The 20,729-nt window shown below is 41.3% G+C and overlaps 1 protein-coding gene across 4 annotated transcripts in view; it reads right to left on the reverse strand.

The window, feature by feature from the left end:
• Positions 1-2,583: 2,583 nt before the first annotated feature.
• A1cf (APOBEC1 complementation factor) overlaps positions 2,584-20,729 on the reverse strand; it is a 79,072-nt gene continuing 60,926 nt past the window's right edge. For 3 of the 4 annotated variants that reach the window (XM_048438829.3, XM_087908003.1, XM_085693784.2), the window contains 6 exons: positions 19,272-19,369; positions 16,757-17,030; positions 14,490-14,695; positions 11,094-11,230; positions 10,235-10,386; positions 2,584-7,591 (listed from right to left, as the gene is read on the reverse strand). In XM_048438829.3, the coding sequence (XP_048294786.1) occupies positions 7,440-7,591; positions 10,235-10,386; positions 11,094-11,230; positions 14,490-14,695; positions 16,757-17,030; positions 19,272-19,369 (1,019 nt within the window). In that variant the 3' untranslated portion in view covers positions 2,584-7,439. The remainder of the gene's footprint in view (positions 7,592-10,234; positions 10,387-11,093; positions 11,231-14,489; positions 14,696-16,756; positions 17,031-19,271; positions 19,370-20,729) is intronic. The other variant, XM_048438830.3, reaches the window with a different exon arrangement.

Here is a 20,729-nt window from a genome sequence, read left to right on the forward strand (position 1 = left end):
TTGGGGTGTTTGAGTCAGCAGCAAGTTTCCCCCGCTGTATTACTTACCTGTTGCTGTGACTCTCAGGCGACAAACCCATTTGAATTCATTGTCATCTTAGAACGTGTGTTGGTTGTACCAGTTTAAGGGCTCATAGCAAAAATTCCAGAAAAATGAAACTTCTAATGACATTTGTAATTTCCTTTGCTATAAGGCAAGAGCCAGGCACAGCTTGCTCCATCCTCTGCTTCCGAGACTCTCAGTGGCTCAGCCAGGCCTCCAGTCCTTTCAGGGCTCAGCGAAGCATGCTGTGCCCAATCTCTCTTATGTGGTTGCTGGAGGGACTCAGCTTTCCAGGTTCTTGACTTTAGACTGCTATCAGCTCCTTGCCACACGATACCTTCCTCTGTAAAACTATAACATGCAGCTTTCTTCCTCACAGAGAGCAAGCAAGAAGTGCTAGCAAGATGGACATTATGAACCTCTTTAACCCAAGCTTGGAAGTGACACATGGCTACTTTTGCCACATTTTACTGTTAAAGTTAAGCTGCCTGGCCCAGGCTATCCTCAATAGGAGCCTTTGTGCTGTTACGAATGCCAGTAGGGCAGGGCTCACAGCCATCCTCCCTGCTGCGGTCATTTGTTCAGTAAGTGACAATACTTTAAGAATTTCCCAGAGTAGCAATTTCCTTTGTGCTGATGAAAGTAGGATCGGGAGCCACACGTTTCTGCCCACCTGTGCAGTCCCCTGCCGGACGTTATCACGGGTACCACTTTTTTGATTTTCAAGAATGCCTTGTGGTATATTTGCAGCAGGAGGCAATTTTCCCTCAGTATTTGTCTTTTAGTCTTAGTAACATGATTGTTATTGCCACCTGAAGATTGCATTTCCAAATTGCTCTTGTGACAGGGAGTGACCATATGTAAAAGTTCTGACCAATTCAGTCCAGACTTCAGGGCCACAAAGCAACTTCCAATAACTCTCCCTAATGGGATGCTGGGATGCTGGGATGCTGGGATGTTGGGATGCTGGGAGGTGGCTTTCCCTCCTCTTTCTACCTCCTTCATTCTCCTATTTGGAATATAAATCCTAGACCATGGTGTTGAAACCATGAAGTTAAGTAACAAGAAGGAACCATGTTTACATGCTATGTGAGCCCAGCATCATTTGCCTCTTGTCTTTCTGGGGTTTAAGTGAGCACTGTTAGGTATCCAGAGGGCTTGGAGGGCACCACAGATGGGTCTCTTCATAGTCAGCAGCTTACAAAAGTAAAACTGAAACTGTAGGGCTGTGATTACTGTCAGTGATAGGGCTAGAGAGGTGCCTGGCTCAGCCACTAGGAGCATGTGGAGTTCTTGAGGTCACTTAGTGTCCGCATGGGCAGCTTTCACAACCACCTCGAACACTAGTTTCAAGGGATCTGATATTGTTTTTGGGTGTCCAAGGTCACTCAGGTGCATGTCTCCCCATATACACATAATTAAAAATAAGCAGTTTTTTAAAAGAATGGAATATGAGTGTTTTTTCTCTGTCCTTGGATAAAGACATGGCATTCTGAATTCTCCAAAGGGTCTCTGGTAGATAAACACCCAAAGCTCTGTTTGATTACTGTTTAGCAGAAAGCTTTTGGTACGGAACAAGTCACACCACTCTTCCTGTCCTTTACAGAATTAATCCAAATAGACTTGTGGATCACTTGGAAAACCAGTCTGTCCTAGAGGCTTCTGATATTATATTAAAGCCCACTCAAAATATGAGCTGGGACAAAGGTCTCTCTGGCTGTTGCTCACTCCCATCCCTTGTGAATAGTTCACTTTATTCTGTAATAAATTCTTCCTAAATTCACGCATACTTAGGGCATCTCACTGAATTGTATTGATGGTGACCATGGATGAGGCTGGATCATTAATGAGAAGTCAGAGCAAGCTCCCCATGCCATTGTTAGTTGAACTAACTTTCATGGCCAACCATGCCTGGCCTGACTAGTCCAGAATTTAGTGCCTACAAGTGGGGTTCTATACGTAAAAGAAACCAAAATATGTGTTCTCATCTTAACACAGGGTTGGCAAGCTTGTAGGCCAGATAGTGTAGGGAACAGGAAATAGAAACTGGTCAAGCAGTTTAGAGCAGGACCCCCAAGAGACATGGTTCCATTCTTGTCCTTGGCTAGAAGCTGAAAATATCCTTGGTTCGACCCTGGAAGAAGAGGAGGAAAGAAACATTCCTCACTAAGTCTTTTATAAATAGGAACCATTTTTAACTCAGGGATCAACAAACAGGATTTGTTCTCAGGGGACAGTTTACTGATGAATTTTTCCTTTTCGCTTAGGATTAGCAGATAACCCGGGCTAATGTTGACTTCAGCACACACTAACCTGAAGGCTCTTTCTCTCTCTCTTTAGTTTCTGGGTATTTCTTTCACTTTCTTGGTTGACTGGAAAATGACATACGCTCCTGGAGGACGTACTCTGCGGAACTGACATAAACATGGAGGCTGAGAACTAACCAAGTGTACATGTGATTCTGTACCATTTGCATTCAGATGCTTACTGAGAAAAAGAAAACTTTCATTTTCCGGGAAGAAAAACATTAGCAACCCATGCTGCTGATAATTATTAAAACTTTATTATGGAACTAAAAAATTCAATTAAAATCATATCACCATTCTGAAATTCCACGAAATTGCATCATTTCTCATTTTCTTTGATTTCTGATTCCAAGGTGATCAGTATATTTGTATTTTCCAAAGCAATGATCATTTTTCCAACAAGAGAATGATATAATTTTACTATACTAGTTAGATCATTTAGCTCTATAAAACATTGTACTCAAAGTACAAAAATAAGTGCTTTATGCACACTCTTTAATACTGTTTTTTTTAAATTTACCTTTCTTTTGGTACTCTAGATAAATCCATATAAATAACAATAAAATGAAAAGAAGCAGGGGATTGGTAACACCTGAAAAATGGAGGTACAGTTTGCTTTTAGCTTCTTTTCACTAAAAGATAAGAGAAAATAATATCTGACTATATTGCAGCCATGAAAATCCATTTTAAAAAGAGATTTCTACAAGGGAATGCAATAACAATACCAGTGATTAAATATTTAAACCAAGATAATGATGATTGATTTAAATAAATATATTTGCAGTCTGAGCTCCCAAATATCTTCTAGGAATTAAAATAACAAGTTTCAAAATAAAATTGTGTATTTGCGAAAGGTACAAAGACTGCGTTGCAAATCATTGAATGCAAAACATGAAGATGTGGCTTGTTAAATAGAGTTTTGAATTTTAGAAACACAAATAACTTAGAAAACAAAAATACTTAATGGCCAAAATGCTTTCAAGTAATGAAGCCTGGTGCTGATTGATGGGCACCGTCGGTCACTTTGTACATCCCTCACAGCCGTACTTAAAAGTTTTCCAGGAGCTAAACCTTTGTTGCCTAGTTTTGTGTAGTTTTTGATACTTTTCTGGGGAGAAATACTTGAAAACTCATTTGACTTAAAAAAAAAAAAGCATTCATTGCTCAGGTTGGGTGAGATTGCTGGAAGCGTAAGGGTTCAGGGTAGAACTGGCTTATTTTGGGGATTCTGATCAAGTGGCAAAAGCTACTAACTTATCCAGTCATGTTCAATTTTGAAAACTGCACAATGGGCCCCCGGTTGTGTGCCCACTGCAGAGAGGAGCAGAAACTTGCGTGCTTGCATTCATTGTTTCTGGAGGAGGGGTGGGTGCGTAGTAAACACAGAGCACAGTAAATAGAGACCACATCTGTCACGAATGAACAGGTGAGTCAGTCAGCACAGCTTGTAAAATTCTCAGCACTGGTAAAGGCAATAGACAGAGGGCAAGAGTTTCCCGAACATAGCCAGTTGATGTTATTTTCCATTACAAAGTGACGAAGCCTTGTATAGGAGAAGGGGAAGAGTTTGGACAAGGACGCTGAAAACCAACAGGATGAATGAGGTTAGAAGCAAAGGAAATTGTGTTCGGGAATGTTCCTGAAGCAGAGGGGAAAAGGAAGATGAAAACATTTCCACAAGAAACTCTCTAGTTTGAGGTATAACTAACTTAATCAAGGAAAAGAAGGAGTCCACAAAAGCTCTGAGAATCTTCTGGCACCCTGTGAATCTTGGTAGGGTAAGAAAACATTCCCAAGAGTCATTATTTATCTTGTCCCCCTGTCCAGTCTGGCCTAGATGGTGCCGGTTCTGCCAAATGAAGGAGGGACTCAGGTCCACAGTCTGGCGAGAGGAAGAGAAAATGGGGCTCAGAAACAAGCAGGTGAGAGGGACCCCTAGAGGGAGGGTGGCTCTCAGACAACTGGTCAGAGAGGTGATGCATTCATTCCTTTAGATCATTGTGGTCCTGCATCAGTTAGCCCCTGAGCCAGTTAATCCAAGCTGTACCTGCCCTCTGACCAGCAGGATGTCTGAAAATTAATTCAAACGGAAAATTATAGATAAAGCATTTTGCTGTTCTATGTGACTGAAAGAATTTTTAAAAACCTTTAAAATGAAACAAAAACTAATCTTATATAGCATTGTATGATCCTCCTTTTTAGATATTTTTCGACGGTACTGTTTTCTTATATGAGGTAGTTTGCCAGCCGCATTTTGAGAAGTCCATTTGGCAGGATCTTGTGTTGACTGCTGGACACACCTTAAGTCCCCTAGGGCAGTTTCTGTCCACTGCAGTAGCTGTTGCTCCTCTTGATTTACTGAGGATGTGGGATGGAAAAACAGCCATCCGAGAACGGACAGCAGTTGACAGGGGACAAAGAGAGGCTCCATTTCACCCGGTTCCATTTCCTCTATTCCAAGTAACATCCAGCAGATTTTATCAACACACTACTACTTGCCAGACTGTAAGAAACCAAACGCTAATTTGTTAGATTTTCCAATGGTGATTCAGTTCGGGGTCTTTTGTCTGTTTCGTTTGGTTGCCCTGCTGATTTGAAGGTTTTTTTTTTTTTTTTAATGAAGAACTAAGAAGTATGCAGAGAAGAACCAGAAAAATGGATTAGAAGTCAGAAAGGCAGGCAGTGTTACTGCTTATTCACTAATCTAAAATATGAATGATATGCAAAACTAGCCTTTGGTTTGATACTTGATCTTTTCAAAGCTCATCTTTGGGGCAGATGTGGTGGGGCAAGCCTGTGGTGCCAGCCAAAGACAGGAGACTGAAGAGGTTGAGGCTAGCGTGAGCTGCATAAATAGAGTCTGTCCTAAAGATGTTTAAAAAGAAAGAAAGAAAAGGAAAACAAAGACCATAGCATAAAACAACTCAAGTCCAACAACAACACCTCCACCCAAAATGACAATCCATTTTTTCTCTTGATCCAAGGTCATTACACCCAAACTTGGCCTATCAGGGTAGCAACACATGGACACTATAAATGTATTCTAATGAAATCCAAAAATCTTCTCTATATGTTACTATAACAAAGTAATAGCCACCCACCCCCCAAATCATTCCGTCTGTCCACTCCGTACTACACAGACCAGCCCCAGGGAGGCAGAGGTCAGGCCTGCACGCCACGACACTCTCACTTAATTGGCACGCGCCCTATCAGGTATTTTGGATGTGCCACCAAATTCAGATGTTCCTATGCTCAGTGACACAACGATCCGAGGAAGAAAGTATGAACCAGAAAATCCAGAGCCTTCCAGAGTTTCAGCGGGAGGGGCTTGGCTTTAGATGCCCAGTTGGAACTCCTAGAACCAGAAGGTGCTCAGACATTCAACCATGATTGACATTTCCCTGGCTCTGATTGGAATCTGTCCTGATTTTAGATTCCAGAGTTCCATTAAGGAGTTGACAATATTTTCTGCACCTTTGTGTTTGTTTGCCCTTGAGTTCCACAGACTTTCATATGGGTCATTCTTTTTTTTTAAAATGGGAGTTCTAATGCTATGTCCCCTAAATCGCTAATAAAAATGGGAGTAAAGTGTTTTGATTCAGTACTGGATTTTGACGTTCTGTTTTGAACATACATGCTCTGTATCAAAGCATCACGGCCTTTTAACCTTCATCTCTGGCCCTATCACCCCCATCCCATCACTATCGGATGTTCTGAATATTCAGGAACATTTTGGCAAGTAGCACTTTTACTAAACTCTGAAGGGATGGTCTCTTAACAACCATTGTTAGTATCCTGGTGCCCCTTGGGAACCTGGCACAGTCACCCCTCAGCATATGGCAGCCAGTTCCCTGACTATATGCAGGTGCAAAGGTCCCTTTAAGAGACAAGCTCCACCCACTCCCAAGCTCAAGCAGGTGCCTACATGCTCTCTCTCCTCTCTTCCCCAGCTGTTCTGCACATATTGAAAGAAGATCAAAAGAATAAAAGGGCAATGTTTCTTGGTGGATTTAATATGAACTAGGTAGAGAATTTGAAGTTAACCTCAAGTTAATATAACTGTTTGGAGCTGGGTGTGGTGTTGTGCGTCAACTATCTCAGCACGGGGATGCGAGAGGATCACAAATTTGAGGTCAGCCTAGCCTTAGAGTGAGAGAAGCAAAGCAAGTTCCCTTTTGTCTTTGAAAAGACTTTTTTGGCCAGTTTCTGATTATGAAAATATCATAGTGTATTATGTATATCTGATTTACTTTACCAGTGTTTGAGTTTAGCAAAATGAGTCTGGGATAACAGAAAATAGTATGGACATGTAAAGATTTCCAGATGAGAAAAAGTCGTTTTTCACTGTAGTGCTTGGTGTTGGGATAGCTTCTATGGTTCGAACAGCCTTGGGCAGGGATTTTCAAGCAAAAGAGTGGTTTACGGTGTTGAATAAATACAGGGCTTAGATTGTCTCAAGCATATTTGAAACACATCATATTGATTTCTAGGAAGTCCCGGAGGCTGAAGGTATAGGAAGATGCTGATCTTTGACATATTGAGGGGAGACAATTTCCAGACCAAAAGTGATAATGAGATCTATGACATTTCAGACAGTTTTAATGAGCTTAGGCCTGGGCTTACCCTACATTGTTGGCGACGGTGAATACCTCTTACAAAGCCTCCTGCTTTCCTATGGCCTCTTGATTTTGTGAGTGCCGAAGCAGCTCTGAGCCAGTGACCGAGACAGAAGTTTTCCTGTCTATGCCTTGTTGCTGACTGCCTAGCTCATCCTGGGCCCCAGTTCCTGGTACTAAGTGAGCTTACACTAATTTGTTAGGGTTTTAACACCTTCCTGAGACACTAGGGATCTTTGGAAGAATAACTTTTGCTGTTAGTGGCTCTTCATATTTCCTTGAAGCAAAAGGCTCCTTAGATTTGATTTTGTTGAAGAATAAGATTCACATTTCATGAGTAATACAGTAAGTCCTGGCGTCTCAGGAGAGGCATTGCTTTGGGAAAGGTATGACTTATGACCACAAGGGATCTGGTTTGAGGTTCATATTGTCTACTGAGCATTCTGGGAATCTTATTCTTAGAGGAAAGGAATCTTCAGAAGGCTCCATACGCATCTCCTCGGGTAGTCACTGCAAACGTAGGGTAGACCTCATAGGCTGTATATGCCGCTAAGTCTTGTCCAAGGGTCACTGCTTGCTTGAGTTGAGCTGCAGACACAGGGGCGGTGGCACCGGGGACAGCATATCCTGGAGGAGGAGGCAGAGAGAATTTATGAAAGGAATTCAGATTTTCTCCCTTTCTGGCACGTTGTGTCTTTCGGCAATGTGGAAAATTAGCATTTTCTTAAAACAAAGGATATGTATGATGAAATGTACTCTGAGAGGATGCAGTTGTGAAGAATAGCAACGGCGGGGTTGTTTGTTTGGTTTGGTTTGGTTTTGCTTTTATAGGTTTTTGACACAGGGTCTATTTTAAAGCCCTTTTTAGCTATCCTGGAACTCACACATTAACCAGGCTGGTCTGAAACTCATAGAGATCCACATGCCTCTGCCTCTTGAGTGCTGGGATTAAAGACAAACACCACCTAGCTGGAATACAATTGGAAGATTGAAAATGGTGTTCTCCAGGGAGAATCAACTTCCCTATGTCAGGTTTACTTCACCTCAGCAAATAGAGACATCAGAGAGGGTCCAGCGAACAGAAAGGTACCCTATGTTGCTGACTAGCAATACGGAACTTTCCCAGGAATGTATATACAAGAATGTATATGTGAAGCAGGATGTTGAGAAGTTTACAGGCCATATTAATGGTAGATTCCTTGGGTCTGGTTCTGCTGAACCCTATACTGGCCTAAAAACTCACACTTAAAATATTAAAAAATGTCAGGGCATGGTGGTTCATGCCTTTAATCCCAACATGCCCGGGAAGTGGGGACAAATGCAGGAGGATCTCTGTGAGTTTGAGACAGCCTGGTCTACATAGAGAGTTCCTGGACAGCCAGGGCTACAGAGAGAGACCCTGTTTCAAAATAAATTAATAAAATAAATAAATAAATAAAAAATAAAAACTTCCTTCATACAATATGAATAAATAGAGACCAGGTATTCTAGTAGAGGAGATACTGTATTAATTTTACAGTGGCTTAATTATCACCACAACATAAGTAATTTGTTAAAAAAGATTTTTTTTTTGGTTAAAAACTGTGATCTGGCTTATTTTTATCTATTACAAATGCATAAAAGATCCCTTATCACAAGAACGCTGAGAATTACACTTTTGGTTTGCTTTAGAAAAGTAACACAAACCACACTATAAAAAGTCTTTGCAATTGGCACAAGCCATTGTTGTAATGTTGCAAGAGCAGTTTGAAAAGTTCAGTAACTAACGGGGTTAGCCTTCTGTGGATGCGTGGAGAACTGGAAAAGCTATCTCACTTTACCAACAGAGAGACTTCTCTTCCTTCTGTTTTTGGATGAAAGCTAAGCCTGCTTTCCCTGGCACTCTGAACTTTTTCCCCATTTCCCTTCTGGAAGCTGCCGAGATTTACAGCCTGCTTGCCTGTTATCTGTCTGTCTGTCTGTCTGTCTGTTTATCTACCTATCTGTCTATCTATCATCTGTCTGTCTGTCTGTCCACCTATTTGCCTGTCTATCTATCTATCTATCTATCTATCTATCTATCTATCTATCTATCTATCATCTATCTATCTATCTATCTATCTATCTATCTATCTATCTATTATCTATCTATCTATCTATCTATCTATCTATCTATCTATCTATCATATATCCATCCATCCATCCATCCATCCATCCATCTCTATCTATCTATCTATCTATCTATCTATCTATCTATCTATCTATCTATTATCTATCTATCTATCTATCTATCTATCTATCTATCTATTTATCTAATCTTAACCTCTAATGTAACTGTCCTCAAGCTTTCATTTGACTTCATTTCTAAATTCTTATATTAAACAGACAAAGAACCCTTAAAGGGAACCTCAACTTCTCTTGTAACACTGTCTCAAGAGATGAGGTAGTGGGGCTGGAGAGAAGGCTCTGTGGCTGACCACATACTGTTCTCACAGTGGTCGGACTTAGATTTGCAGCACTCATGCTGGGTGCCCAACCACTTGCAACTCCAGCTTCAGTGGATCTAACACTTCTGGCCTCTTCAGAAGCCTGCACACATATGTACACACACACACACACACACACACACACACACACACACACACATAAATCTTAAAAGAACAAAAGAGTTGGAATGTGACAGAGGAAAGCAACTGACCCTGACCTCTGGCCTCCACTCAAGCACTTGCAAACAAACATATATTTATATTACATGTACATGCACACATTCGCATGCACATACAGGCATATAGACACAAATAAAACATAGAAGTAGGAACACACCCCAAACAACAACTCAAGGTTAACCAATAGTGGCCAAGTTGTTTAACCTCCCCAGTTTTGGGCTTCTATACCTGTAATATGAAGGGATACATTCTCATAGGGCTGCAAAGTACCACAGGGGTCCCTGGGGAAATGTAAAGCTTGCTGAGCGCTTCAGTGAGTACCCAGCTCTTAGCAAGCACTCAGTTAAATATTCTCTAATAATAATACCAAAGTCTCTTAATAGGAGGAAAAAAACCCAACAATCTGCACCACACTTGGGGTGTTGACTCATTTAAGGTCATACAGCTGCTTAACACAGAGGCAGAAGGGAGCCGGTTTAGGCTAATCTGATTCACTTCCCCATATCTTTCCCATTGTCCCAAGGTGCAAGTCAGAACTATTGAAGTTGAGGCTCCTACAAAGAAGGGGTCCCCAGACACTCTGCAGCCTGAATTTCTGGCACAAATGATCCCCCCTCCCTAGTACCTGGGAACACAGTGGCGGATGTGGCTGTGGCTGCTGTAGTCGCAGCGTCCCCTCCTTCTGTGGGGATGCCTAAGGTCTGTAGCGTGTGCTCTGCAGCATATGTCTTTGCTTCATCCACGAACGCACTTAGCTTCGGAGGTGTGAACGGGTGGCTGGAAAATACAGAGGGTCACGTGAATTATTCAGAAACTTAGGCACCCAGTCAGGTGACAAACCAAAGGCAGTTTTAGCTTTTAAAGAGGATTCATGGTGGGTTTCTATAAGGTTTTCCCCTTCTGTTTGCTGCACAAATAAGAATTCTACACATGCACATACACGGGAATATTTGTGAATTGATCTAGCACCTTGGCAGCCTATGGCATCTCTGGGGAACCAGCGAAAGTTTTACTATATGACGCTTCTAAGGTATGCGTCATTCCTAAAATATATAAATGCAGTCTGGAGGTAAAATCCAGAAGGTGATATCTACTAACAGATCCGATCTTTGATATAAAATTAAAAGGTGAGTCAGAAGGTTACACAGTAAATGGCAACTTCATGAGGGTCACTTGTATGGACCTGAACGTTTCAGAAGGAACCTGTTATATATAGTCCTTTATACCCTCTGACCTCTAACCAGCCCCGGTTCCCTTAGTCAGCTATCCTAGAGTCCTTGTGCTCTATGAAACTTCGGGGCTTTTAGAAGCCATCTAACAGCTAGGGCATACATCCCGGCTGAGCATCTTGCTGCCTTATTTAATTACGAAGGAGTAGGGTAGCAGACTTGAGTATGCCACTTGAGCGATGATCGAATACAATAACACACAGGCTAATCTCATTCTAGAATCTCTATGGCTAGGAGCTGGGAGAGAGTACGCACATTGCAGGATTCTGGCTGGCCAGTGCTGGGATAGTTACTTTGTATAGGAATAATTGTCTTTGATCTTGTCCAATGGCAGAATGCAGTTGGTACACTGGCTGTCCCCAGTTATTTTTCTGACAGATTTCTTCTAGTATCTACAAGAGTAGAAAAAGAAATGATTTCTCTCGCAAATGTCACATTTGCATTACTTCTCTGGCTTTTGGGTTCCAAGTTCTGACCTTCAGCTTTAACTCATAGAAAAGAGAAAATGCCATGTAGTTTAACAACTCATAAAATTTAAGTGGAACTCGACCAGAACTCCATTTAAGCTGTAAATGTCTATTATAGTTCATAAAATCATTTTTACACCATTTACTTTGATAGTTTTAGTTTAATCCATTACACACATCACACATGCACACACTCACTATGAGCTTAATAATTCTTCATATTTTTTGTTTTATTTTTATTAATTTTGTTTATTCCCGGTTTAAGAAAGTTGGTGCTATACACTGTGAGGGCAGATCTGCATATTCCTGCCCCCGCAGCCCTTGATCAGAGTGGCTGAGGGAACCTAGCCAGAGAAGGTATCTTGGCTATGTGCCATCTGCCATAGGGTTTCTAACTTCACAATTTTGAAAAAATCATTTTGATTTTGAAAAGTTTCAAAAATTTCATTTTCTCGTCTTGTTTCATGGATTTGGACTTTGTGTATGTGAGTGTTTTGCCTGCGTGTGTGTGTGCAGCACATGCATGGTGACTTCAGGGGTCAGCACATCTGGAACTGGAGCTACAGACAGCTGTGAGCCACTAGATGGGTGTCAGGAAACCTGACCTGTGTCTTCTGCAAAAGCAGCAAGTGTTCTTAACCACTGAACCATCTTTCCAGCCCTTGGGTCAGGATTTAGTATTTATTAATAAACATTAATTGGTATTTACGGTGGTGATTTTTAAAAACTTACTTGGCCATGTGCCTCTTTTAGCTGTTTATGACAGTCTTTTCTTTTGCGTTGATGTTTCACCTACATATATGTCTGTGTGAGGATGTTAAACCTTGGAGTTATAGACAGTTGTGAGCTGCCACGTGGGTGCTAGGAATTGAACCTCAGGAAGAGCAGTCAGTGCTCTTAAACGCTGAGCCATCTCTCCAGCCTCGGAAAATCTGGTTTTGCTATCTATCTGCATGTTTATTTTTTTACCGCTTTAGGCACCCCAAACGGAATCTTTTCTCAAAACATTCATGGTTTCTTTAACGCTGATGTTGGTGCTGCTGAGGTCCTGATCCGCCCTTCACAAACTGATTCAGGATCTGTGTGGAACAGGGCTCAAGGCCGAGACAAGAGCGGTGCATCAGTGCCTCCCAGCTCTCTGGACAGAGCGTCTTAGCTCATTGTTCCCACATAAACCCAGCTGCTGTCTCTCACGACGTTTTCCAGTTTATTAATTTTAAGATTGCGCTTATTTTTTTCCTTATTAAAACGCCCTTGGTGGCACCTTCTGTTTTTCATAGCGCATACTCTGAGGTTCCCGAGCAATATCAGTTAGCTTTTGCTAGTGGATCAGCAAATGGTAAATGGTCTGCCCATTTACGCCAGTTGAGCAAACACGCTGAGGGGCGTGGCCTCTGCAGCTGCTGGCTGGGCAGGGCAGTTTGGAACCCTGTCTACTGGTTGGAGATTTCTACCTCAGCCGTGGGAGTTGGTCTCCAGCCACAGTGGCTGGGGTGGCATGGTTTCAATTTTTTCTACTATGGTTGTAAAAATTCAGAGACAGATTGGATACCTTTCACTATGGCCGACTTCTTCCCGTGTTTAAAGGATAAGCAGAGAGTTTTGCTCAGGATGACGTTTTCACCGATACCTGGTTACATTGTAATTATTTGTTGATATGTCAGTGTTTTCTTGCTGGGTTGCCATATGATTTATGAGTGCAAGGATTTCGTTAGATTCGTTTTTGCATCTCTAATGTCTCGCACACATGGCACACTAGAGAAGCCCAATAAATGTTATTTTTTTTTTGAAACAAATGGTTCTTGTTGACCACTGCATTAGGCATTCTTCTTCTTCTTTTAAAGCCTGAGTAGAGTTTGAAGAAGCGTTTCTTAAAGGTATAAGAAAGAAAAACAAAGCTATGCTTCTGCCTTCCTCCTGAGGGCAGGGAAGCTTCCCTCAAAGGCGACAGACTGTAACACCAGTCATTCAGCCACGTGGCTTCCGAGGGAGCAACAGGAGGTTCCCACGCATGGGATAACCTGGGCTTAACAGGGACTGAGTCTGTTCGGTCCTCATTTTCAAAATGGTCTTTCGTTTTCCTATTGGAACGACCTTTATAACTTTCAGCTCCCACTAATAACAAAAACTCACAGCTACACAGAAACATGGACAGGCAGACTATTAAATGAAATTAGCAGCAGTTACCATCATGACACTGACCGATTAAAAGCTTTCTAGAAGACTTTATATAACTGATGGCATTTTATAGTTAAAGATTTACCTAGATTCCATGCTGGAATGTTCTCTCTCTCTCTCTCTCTCTCTCTCTCTCTCTTTCTCTTTAATTTTTGGAGATTGTAATATAATGACAACATTTCTCCCTTCCCTTTTCTCCCTCCAAAGCCTTCTGCATGCCCTCCCCTACTCTCCTTCAAATTCATGACCTCCTTTTTCATTAATTATTATTGCATATGTATATGTATACACACACACACACACACACACACACACACACACACACACACACATATATATATATATATATATATATATATATATATATATATACTCCAAAACAATCTGTTTTGTTGCTTGTATGGATGTTTTTAGGGCTGACTGCTTGACACCAGACAACCAATTGGCGTTTTCCTCCCTGGGAAAGGCCACCTTTCCTGCTCCCAGCTTTACTCAGTTGCCTATAGTTCTTCATCGGGGTTAAGGTCCAGGGGGCTTTCCCCATCCACGTTGTCATGTCCAATATTGTTGTTCTTTTAATACCAGGCTTCCAAGAAAAGTCCTAAACAGTCGACAAAATGCTTCTAGCTATGACTCCTCTTCTCTTCCATTCTTGACCAACCTGCTTCAGGAAGCATTTATTCTGAGCAAAAGTCTTAACTTCATGTTATTTTTACTTAAGATTTTGGTTGACTTTCTTTCTTTCTTTCTTTCTTTCTTTCTTTCTTTCTTTCTTCCTTCCTTCCTTCCTTCCTTCCTTCCTTCCTTTCTTTTTTGCATTTTTGCTGGATTGTGATTAAATGAAATGAAGGGCCTTTTAGTGTCAGAATGGCAGCCAGTCTCAGCAGCTCTCCTACATATGTTAAGCTGATTGCCACAGCACAGTAGCCCAAGTAAGCATCAATGTCAACCATTTGAACAATGAGTCCGGGGCCAACTTAACCACCTCTAGAGTGATACTACCTACCTGAGGAGCAAGTTTAATTCCTTGTGGTTTTAGAGAGACGGGATTCATCGGGGTGAGTTCCATCCCAGGCAGAAGGTCATAGAGCTTGGCGTCTCGCTTGTCTGCTTTGACCTGGTATCCACGACCCAGGCCTGTGTATGCCAAATACCCACGGCCGCCCAGTCCTCTCACTCCCGCAGCCCCTACAGGGACATTCATGTAAATTTCTAGGAATGTAAGAAGGCATTAAACCGAATCAAACCACCAGAAAATCACCCTGAATCTTACTGTAATGGAAAAGTTAGCCCAAGTCACATTGATTACTACCCCGAGGACGGGCAGATAACCGCAGACTCTGGTGAAATGAAACTCAACCTCAGGTCAGGGCCGACATCAGGGAAGGAGAAAGCTCCTTAGGGAGACATCAGTTCCTTCCAGGAGATCGATAAGAACACAAGTCATTTAAAATTTTTCCAGAGAGAACAGTACTTTAAGTACCTTTATGCTAATATTTTTTGGATCACTAAGGTTTAGCATAAAGTTATTAAAACGTCCCAATATAATAGGACCACTTGAATTACAGTTAGACTGGCGTAGGGACCATCACAGTGACTGCCACACTGCCAGGAAGCCAGAATGAATATCATTAGCACATCCCCAATGAGTCATCAGAAAAACATTTAGAAAGCATGTTTTTTCTTTTCTAAGTTCACCACTCTCTACCATGCGTTGCCAATGTGGGGCTTAGATTTCTGTTGAGTTTCATACCCAGACTCCTTTTGATTCTTGTTTTGCCACATTGCTACATTGATTTCCTATTGTTGACACAAAGGAATGAACCATTAGGTTGATTACTCTTCGCCCATAAATATTATTCATTGATTACTTTTTTTTGTTAATGCTATGTATTATTTTTCCCTTGGGATGAAGTTTGCTTTCTTCTACATCACAACTGGTTGATAACATGTAAGATATATGGATTAATTAATTAATGATATATTTTTCATATGCATAAGGTTTCAATGGCATAATTTGTTTGACATATTCCAATGACATATGTAGAAAGTATTTTGAATAAAACCTTGGTTATTACTTTTACATTGCAATTTTGGTAGGGGTGATTGTATTGTGAGCGTAGAACTTTTAAGTCCTTTGAAGAGGTCTTAAAATGCTCAATTCGTTTCTCCCTGAAAAAGAATACAACGCAACCAAGTAATAGTTTCCGCAGAAATCTGAACAGGGCTCTTCCAAAGGTGGATTTAAATACATCATTTGTTCCTATTTTCAAGATTGCTGCCATATAGGGAAAATAGGATTGGCATTCAGATAATGTTGGCCATACCCAAGAAAACTACAGTGACAGACAGCACAAGGCAGAAAAAACTAACTTTATATAGATATTGAATTTCCTGAGCTCAGAAACCTGCCCAAACAGAGGGTCTGTGCAAGATTAAAACATGAAATATTTCTGGTCTGGTAGTGAGATTGAGTTTGTTTTCTATTTTGAATTTATTTGGTTTCCTATATACTAAAGAAACATTAATTTCCTTAATAGTTTGGCTTCTTCAACATTATCATACACGGCCAGATGTGGTGCACATCTGCCAATACAGTTTTCAGGAGGCCGAGGCAGACATTGTGAGTTCAAGGCCAGCCTGGAATATATAATAAGCCCTTGTCACCAACATATAGACAAACAAATGGAAAAAAATGGTATAACACATGGATCTGAGAGAGTGTTCAGCTGAAACTGCTTCATATAAATGAACTGTATGGATGATAATTTGTGATTGACTTGCAAAGGTGTGTCCATCAAATCATCATCAAATACGTATGTGCCTTCAAGTGATTTTGCTGCTTGAGTTGGTTTTGACTGGGTCATGCTTCTTTCTCTTAGAAGTTCTGGAACCAGTCTAATTAGGTATATGTTAGTGCCAGATGGTAGTCTACTAGAGAGCAGGAAACGATGGGTATGGCGCTAGGCTGTATTCTGTACGTATTCTATGGGTCCATGCAAGGATCTAATTTGTATACTAGACTCCTTCATACCAATTTCTGACAAGTATTTTTCAATAACCAGTTGTGATGTGAAAAAACTAGATTCCTATGAAATAAGAGACACTGAAATATTTGATTTTTAACAAATAATTTTCTAGTCTTTTTCTCCCAGTGAACCCATCCAATCTGTCTAAGGCTACAGAACTGTAATTTATAGTCCATTAGCACTATAGTTTATCAATCATTTGAGCTGTAAGAGTCACAGTAAATCCAGCACGAAATTGTGTTACCTCTGACAGAAGGGGCCCGGATGAGGGCCCTGTTGCTGAAATGTCCTTTGGTAGCTGGGAAATGAAGACTTGGAATGGCTGCATAGGCTTGGGGGGTATAGAAGACAGGAGCTCCAAGGTAGGTTGTGGTGGGGTCGTAAACATGGCCCAGAGGGTAGGTGTATTCACCTTGCAGCATGGTGTTCCTGCCACCTGTGCCCCGGGTGTACCTAACGTAACTGTCCTTGTCCACTGGCTTGGCCAAGGTCACCTCAATCGGGGAACCATCCAGCGCCTGTGGTAGAGAGCAAGGAAAAGGCAAACTGAGCAGCCATTCTGACAACTCAGTACCATACAGCATGTCTGCCATTTGCTGTATTCTTACTGACTTGCATTTCTTCACGTTTCTGTCTCTTAATTAGGCTCATGCTTCTGTATGAGTTATTCTTGACATAGAGACTGTTACAGTGAAAACCACTCTTCCGTCAGTGAGTCAGAAAAGAATTTGACTATCCCATCCCCACCACAATGGACTGTCTCTTAAATGTTGAGACAAAATAAAAGCTCCTTTCCTTAAACAAACAAACAAACAAGCCAACAAACAAAACAACAATAACTTGAACAGTTTTTCATTGGAAGAACAGTCAGTACTCTTAACCTCTGAGCCATTTCTCCAGCCCCTCCTTAGGGGATTTAAGATGTTGCTGGGTCCCCGAGGCTGCACATGCCCCAGGATTCCCTGTGTCTGAAGGAATCTGTGCTAAGAAGCCTTGCCCTTGTCCTCCAGATCCAATCACCACCACGTCCAGCCCGCACTCTGCTCCACATAAGGTTCTCTTCAGAGCTCCTGGGCCTCTACATTGTCATTGGATTTGGCTAACAAGGAACTCTGGGTATGAGGATAGGGAACGGGCAACAGTGAATTTAGGTTGTGTTTTCCTGGTGCTCTCCATGAGAGGTCATCTTGGACCCACTGTATTCTTGACCAAAGACATTTCAGATAAAGCCTCAGGGAGGCATGACTCTAGATCAATGCTCCTCTCAAAGGGTCCTGCTCTCCACAGTTCTGTCTCAGTTCAGTAGTTTTACTAACTCTCTCGTTCCCTCTCTTGTGCCTTTACTTCCAGAATTCTGTCAGCTCTAGCATCTGACCTTGTGTTTTTGAATCCCCTTTTCTCACATTTCTGGGGTGATTCCTAGCCGCTCATCATCTGCCAGAACCTTGACTGAGAGAAGCCTCAAGGGGCACAGTAGTCTCTTAGGCATTTTGCTCTCACCAAATTTTCTCTTCTCAGGTTTTCTCTGGGTCTATTCAAGTTCTGCTATGAGGACAGATTCGTCTGGCTATAATTTGCCTATTCAAAGTATATCCAATTTTCACAGGTTCTTTCACACAGCATCTCCTCATTATGGTGGTTTTTCTGACTATCAACGACCCATTTCTTCATTTGAACTTTCTACTTTAAAATGTTTTCTAACAACATTGAACTGACTACTTTGCAGAGGTGTCTGTGGCCCTTTCTTAGTTCTCTAGACTCTCAGCTCTTTGATGAACAGTTTTTCTTCGATTAGTTTGTTTCCTGGACATGACTAGCAGATCAGTGGCCCATAGACAGGTCTCAGTGCTTATTGGATTGTTGTAAGTACTACTTAGGTTTCTGTAGATAAATGAACACAAGGAATGCAGAAGGTGATTTTTTCCCAGACCCCACTCTTTGCAAGGAGAAGGAGTCTAAGCCTCTCGTATTGGGAAGATCAAATATTGAGGAAAGAATGACAGTTATCTTGACATTTTTTGACCAGCCATCATAAATTACTGACAATAAAGAGCAATAATTAGAGATAATTGGAACGTTGTTTGAATGAGAATGCCCCCCAAAAGCTCACAGGCTTTCACGATAAGTCTCAGGTGATAACTATTTGGTAGAATTGGAAGGTGTGGCTTTGGTGTAGGAGGTGTGTTACTGGGAGTGGCTTTGAGGTTTTTAAAGTCCACATCAGGCCCAGTCTCTCTCTCTCTCTCTCTCTCTCTCTCTCTCTCTCTCTCTCTCTCTCTCTCTGCCTGGTGTTTGCAGATCAGGATGTAAAACTCCCAACTGTTTCACCAGGACCATGCTTGCCTGCCCCCTGCACATTCCCTGTTATGATGATAATGAACTCCCCTCTGAAACTATAAACAAGACTCCAATTGAATCTTTTCTTTTTGAAGAGTTGCATTGGTCATGGTGCATCCTCACAGCAATAGAATACTAACAAGGATGGGGGAAGCACCTAGAAAAACTTTAATTCCTTCTTCCCAAGAAAACTGAGAACTAGTGACTGGTCCAAGTCAGAAAAAAAAATTGAATTGAAATTCGCCATTTAGCCAACTCCTTTTCCTTTGTATCTTTTGCTCTCTTCTGTGCATCCCCAAAAGACTGCTGCCAGCAATGGAGAAAGCTGGGGAATGGTGGACTCCTTAGATGACTCTTTGGTATCGCATGGTCGTACCAAGCTTGGCTGACATCTGTAAGCATCTTATTTTCTTCTGCATTACCTTGCCATTTAAAGCTTTCATTGCTTCAACTGCATCTTCTCGGTTACTGAAATGCACAAAAGCGTAGTCTCGGATCTTCTTCACCCGTTCCACAGCTCCTGTAGATAAAATGCCAGCAGCACCATTAGCGAACTTGAGACAGTTATATGGTTAGCTTCCAAGTGTGTAAGCACCCTGTGAGACCCCTTTGCATGTGAAGGTTTAAAATTCTGTATAATCAACATTAATATTTGCTTCTCATAAAAATACTTAAAATCTGATTTATTAGAAAGAGTTACACATTATATTCTCTAATTCCTAGGTTATAAGACATTGAAGGGCAAGAATGGCATCTTTTGCATATTATGAAATATAAAAGATAATAAATAATGCTCTATAAAGGTAAAGTGTTATTAAATTGACATGAACTCAGTTATTGGTCATCTTGTACACATATATTCAACTTATTTACTTCAAAATATTGCTTTATCTGGTGTCGGAGGCTCGCGGAAGTATACAGCATAGGGCAACTGATAATTCAGGCATCAACCCATATCTCTGATGAAGATAATCCTGTCTAGCAAGGCTTACAGGATGGCTGACTCTGAAAACCGGTTGCCTGTATCTATAATTTCTTTCATGTGCCACTTCATTTCTTCCCTAAGAATAGCTTTGGGTGTTTTCTCACTGCTTGTGTGGTTTTCTCGTGAAAATATTCCATCTGCTGGGCATATATATCTGTGGGTGGTCAGAAGAATGACTTTTCACTTAGCTGTATAGTTTTGATATATAGAATATACACTTAGCTGTATAGTTTTGATATATAGAATATATACTGAAGCATGCTTTATAACTGGATCTATTTGTCCTACAAGAATTGTGGACACTTAACAACCTGCCTTGTTCTTTTGCTCAGACTAACTGCACACAATTGGCTCAGTTCAAATTAGCAAATTCAAACCAGACTAAAGGCTTTTTGTAAATGGATCACAAGTTTGAAACCTTACAGCTACGTACATGGTCTGAGCTGAAGATGGCCAATCAAAGTTACTAGGAAAAGCATGCCAATTCTTCATTTGCCAATCTACTAACCATGGATCTGTGTCTCAAAGTTGTTATTAGGCACTGTGCCCCAGTCTGGTATGGTTTTGCTCCTACGGCATTGGATTCTTGTGTTGCCATGGTAAACAGCTCAGCTTCTTATCTCTTACTGTAGAAATGTGTTTCTTACCAATGAGAGAAGTTTCTTTATCACTTCAAGGCTCCTGAAGGAGAAGAGTTCTTTAGAATAGAGGAAGAAGCTAGGAGAAGCTAGGGGGAATTAGAAATAGGACAGGAGAATTAGAATAGAAACAGAACAATAATGAAACTGATGTGGAAAAGCACATGGTGGAGAGATCATTTTGCCCTCAGATCTTGCTAAACCTCTTGATTGCCGTAGTATTCTCTCTGAACCCTGAGAAGTCTAAGAGGCTGGTA

Source organism: Myodes glareolus, chromosome 7 (assembly GCF_982192425.1).
Source record: "Myodes glareolus chromosome 7, mMyoGla1.1, whole genome shotgun sequence".
Lineage (NCBI taxonomy): Eukaryota > Metazoa > Chordata > Mammalia > Rodentia > Cricetidae > Myodes > Myodes glareolus.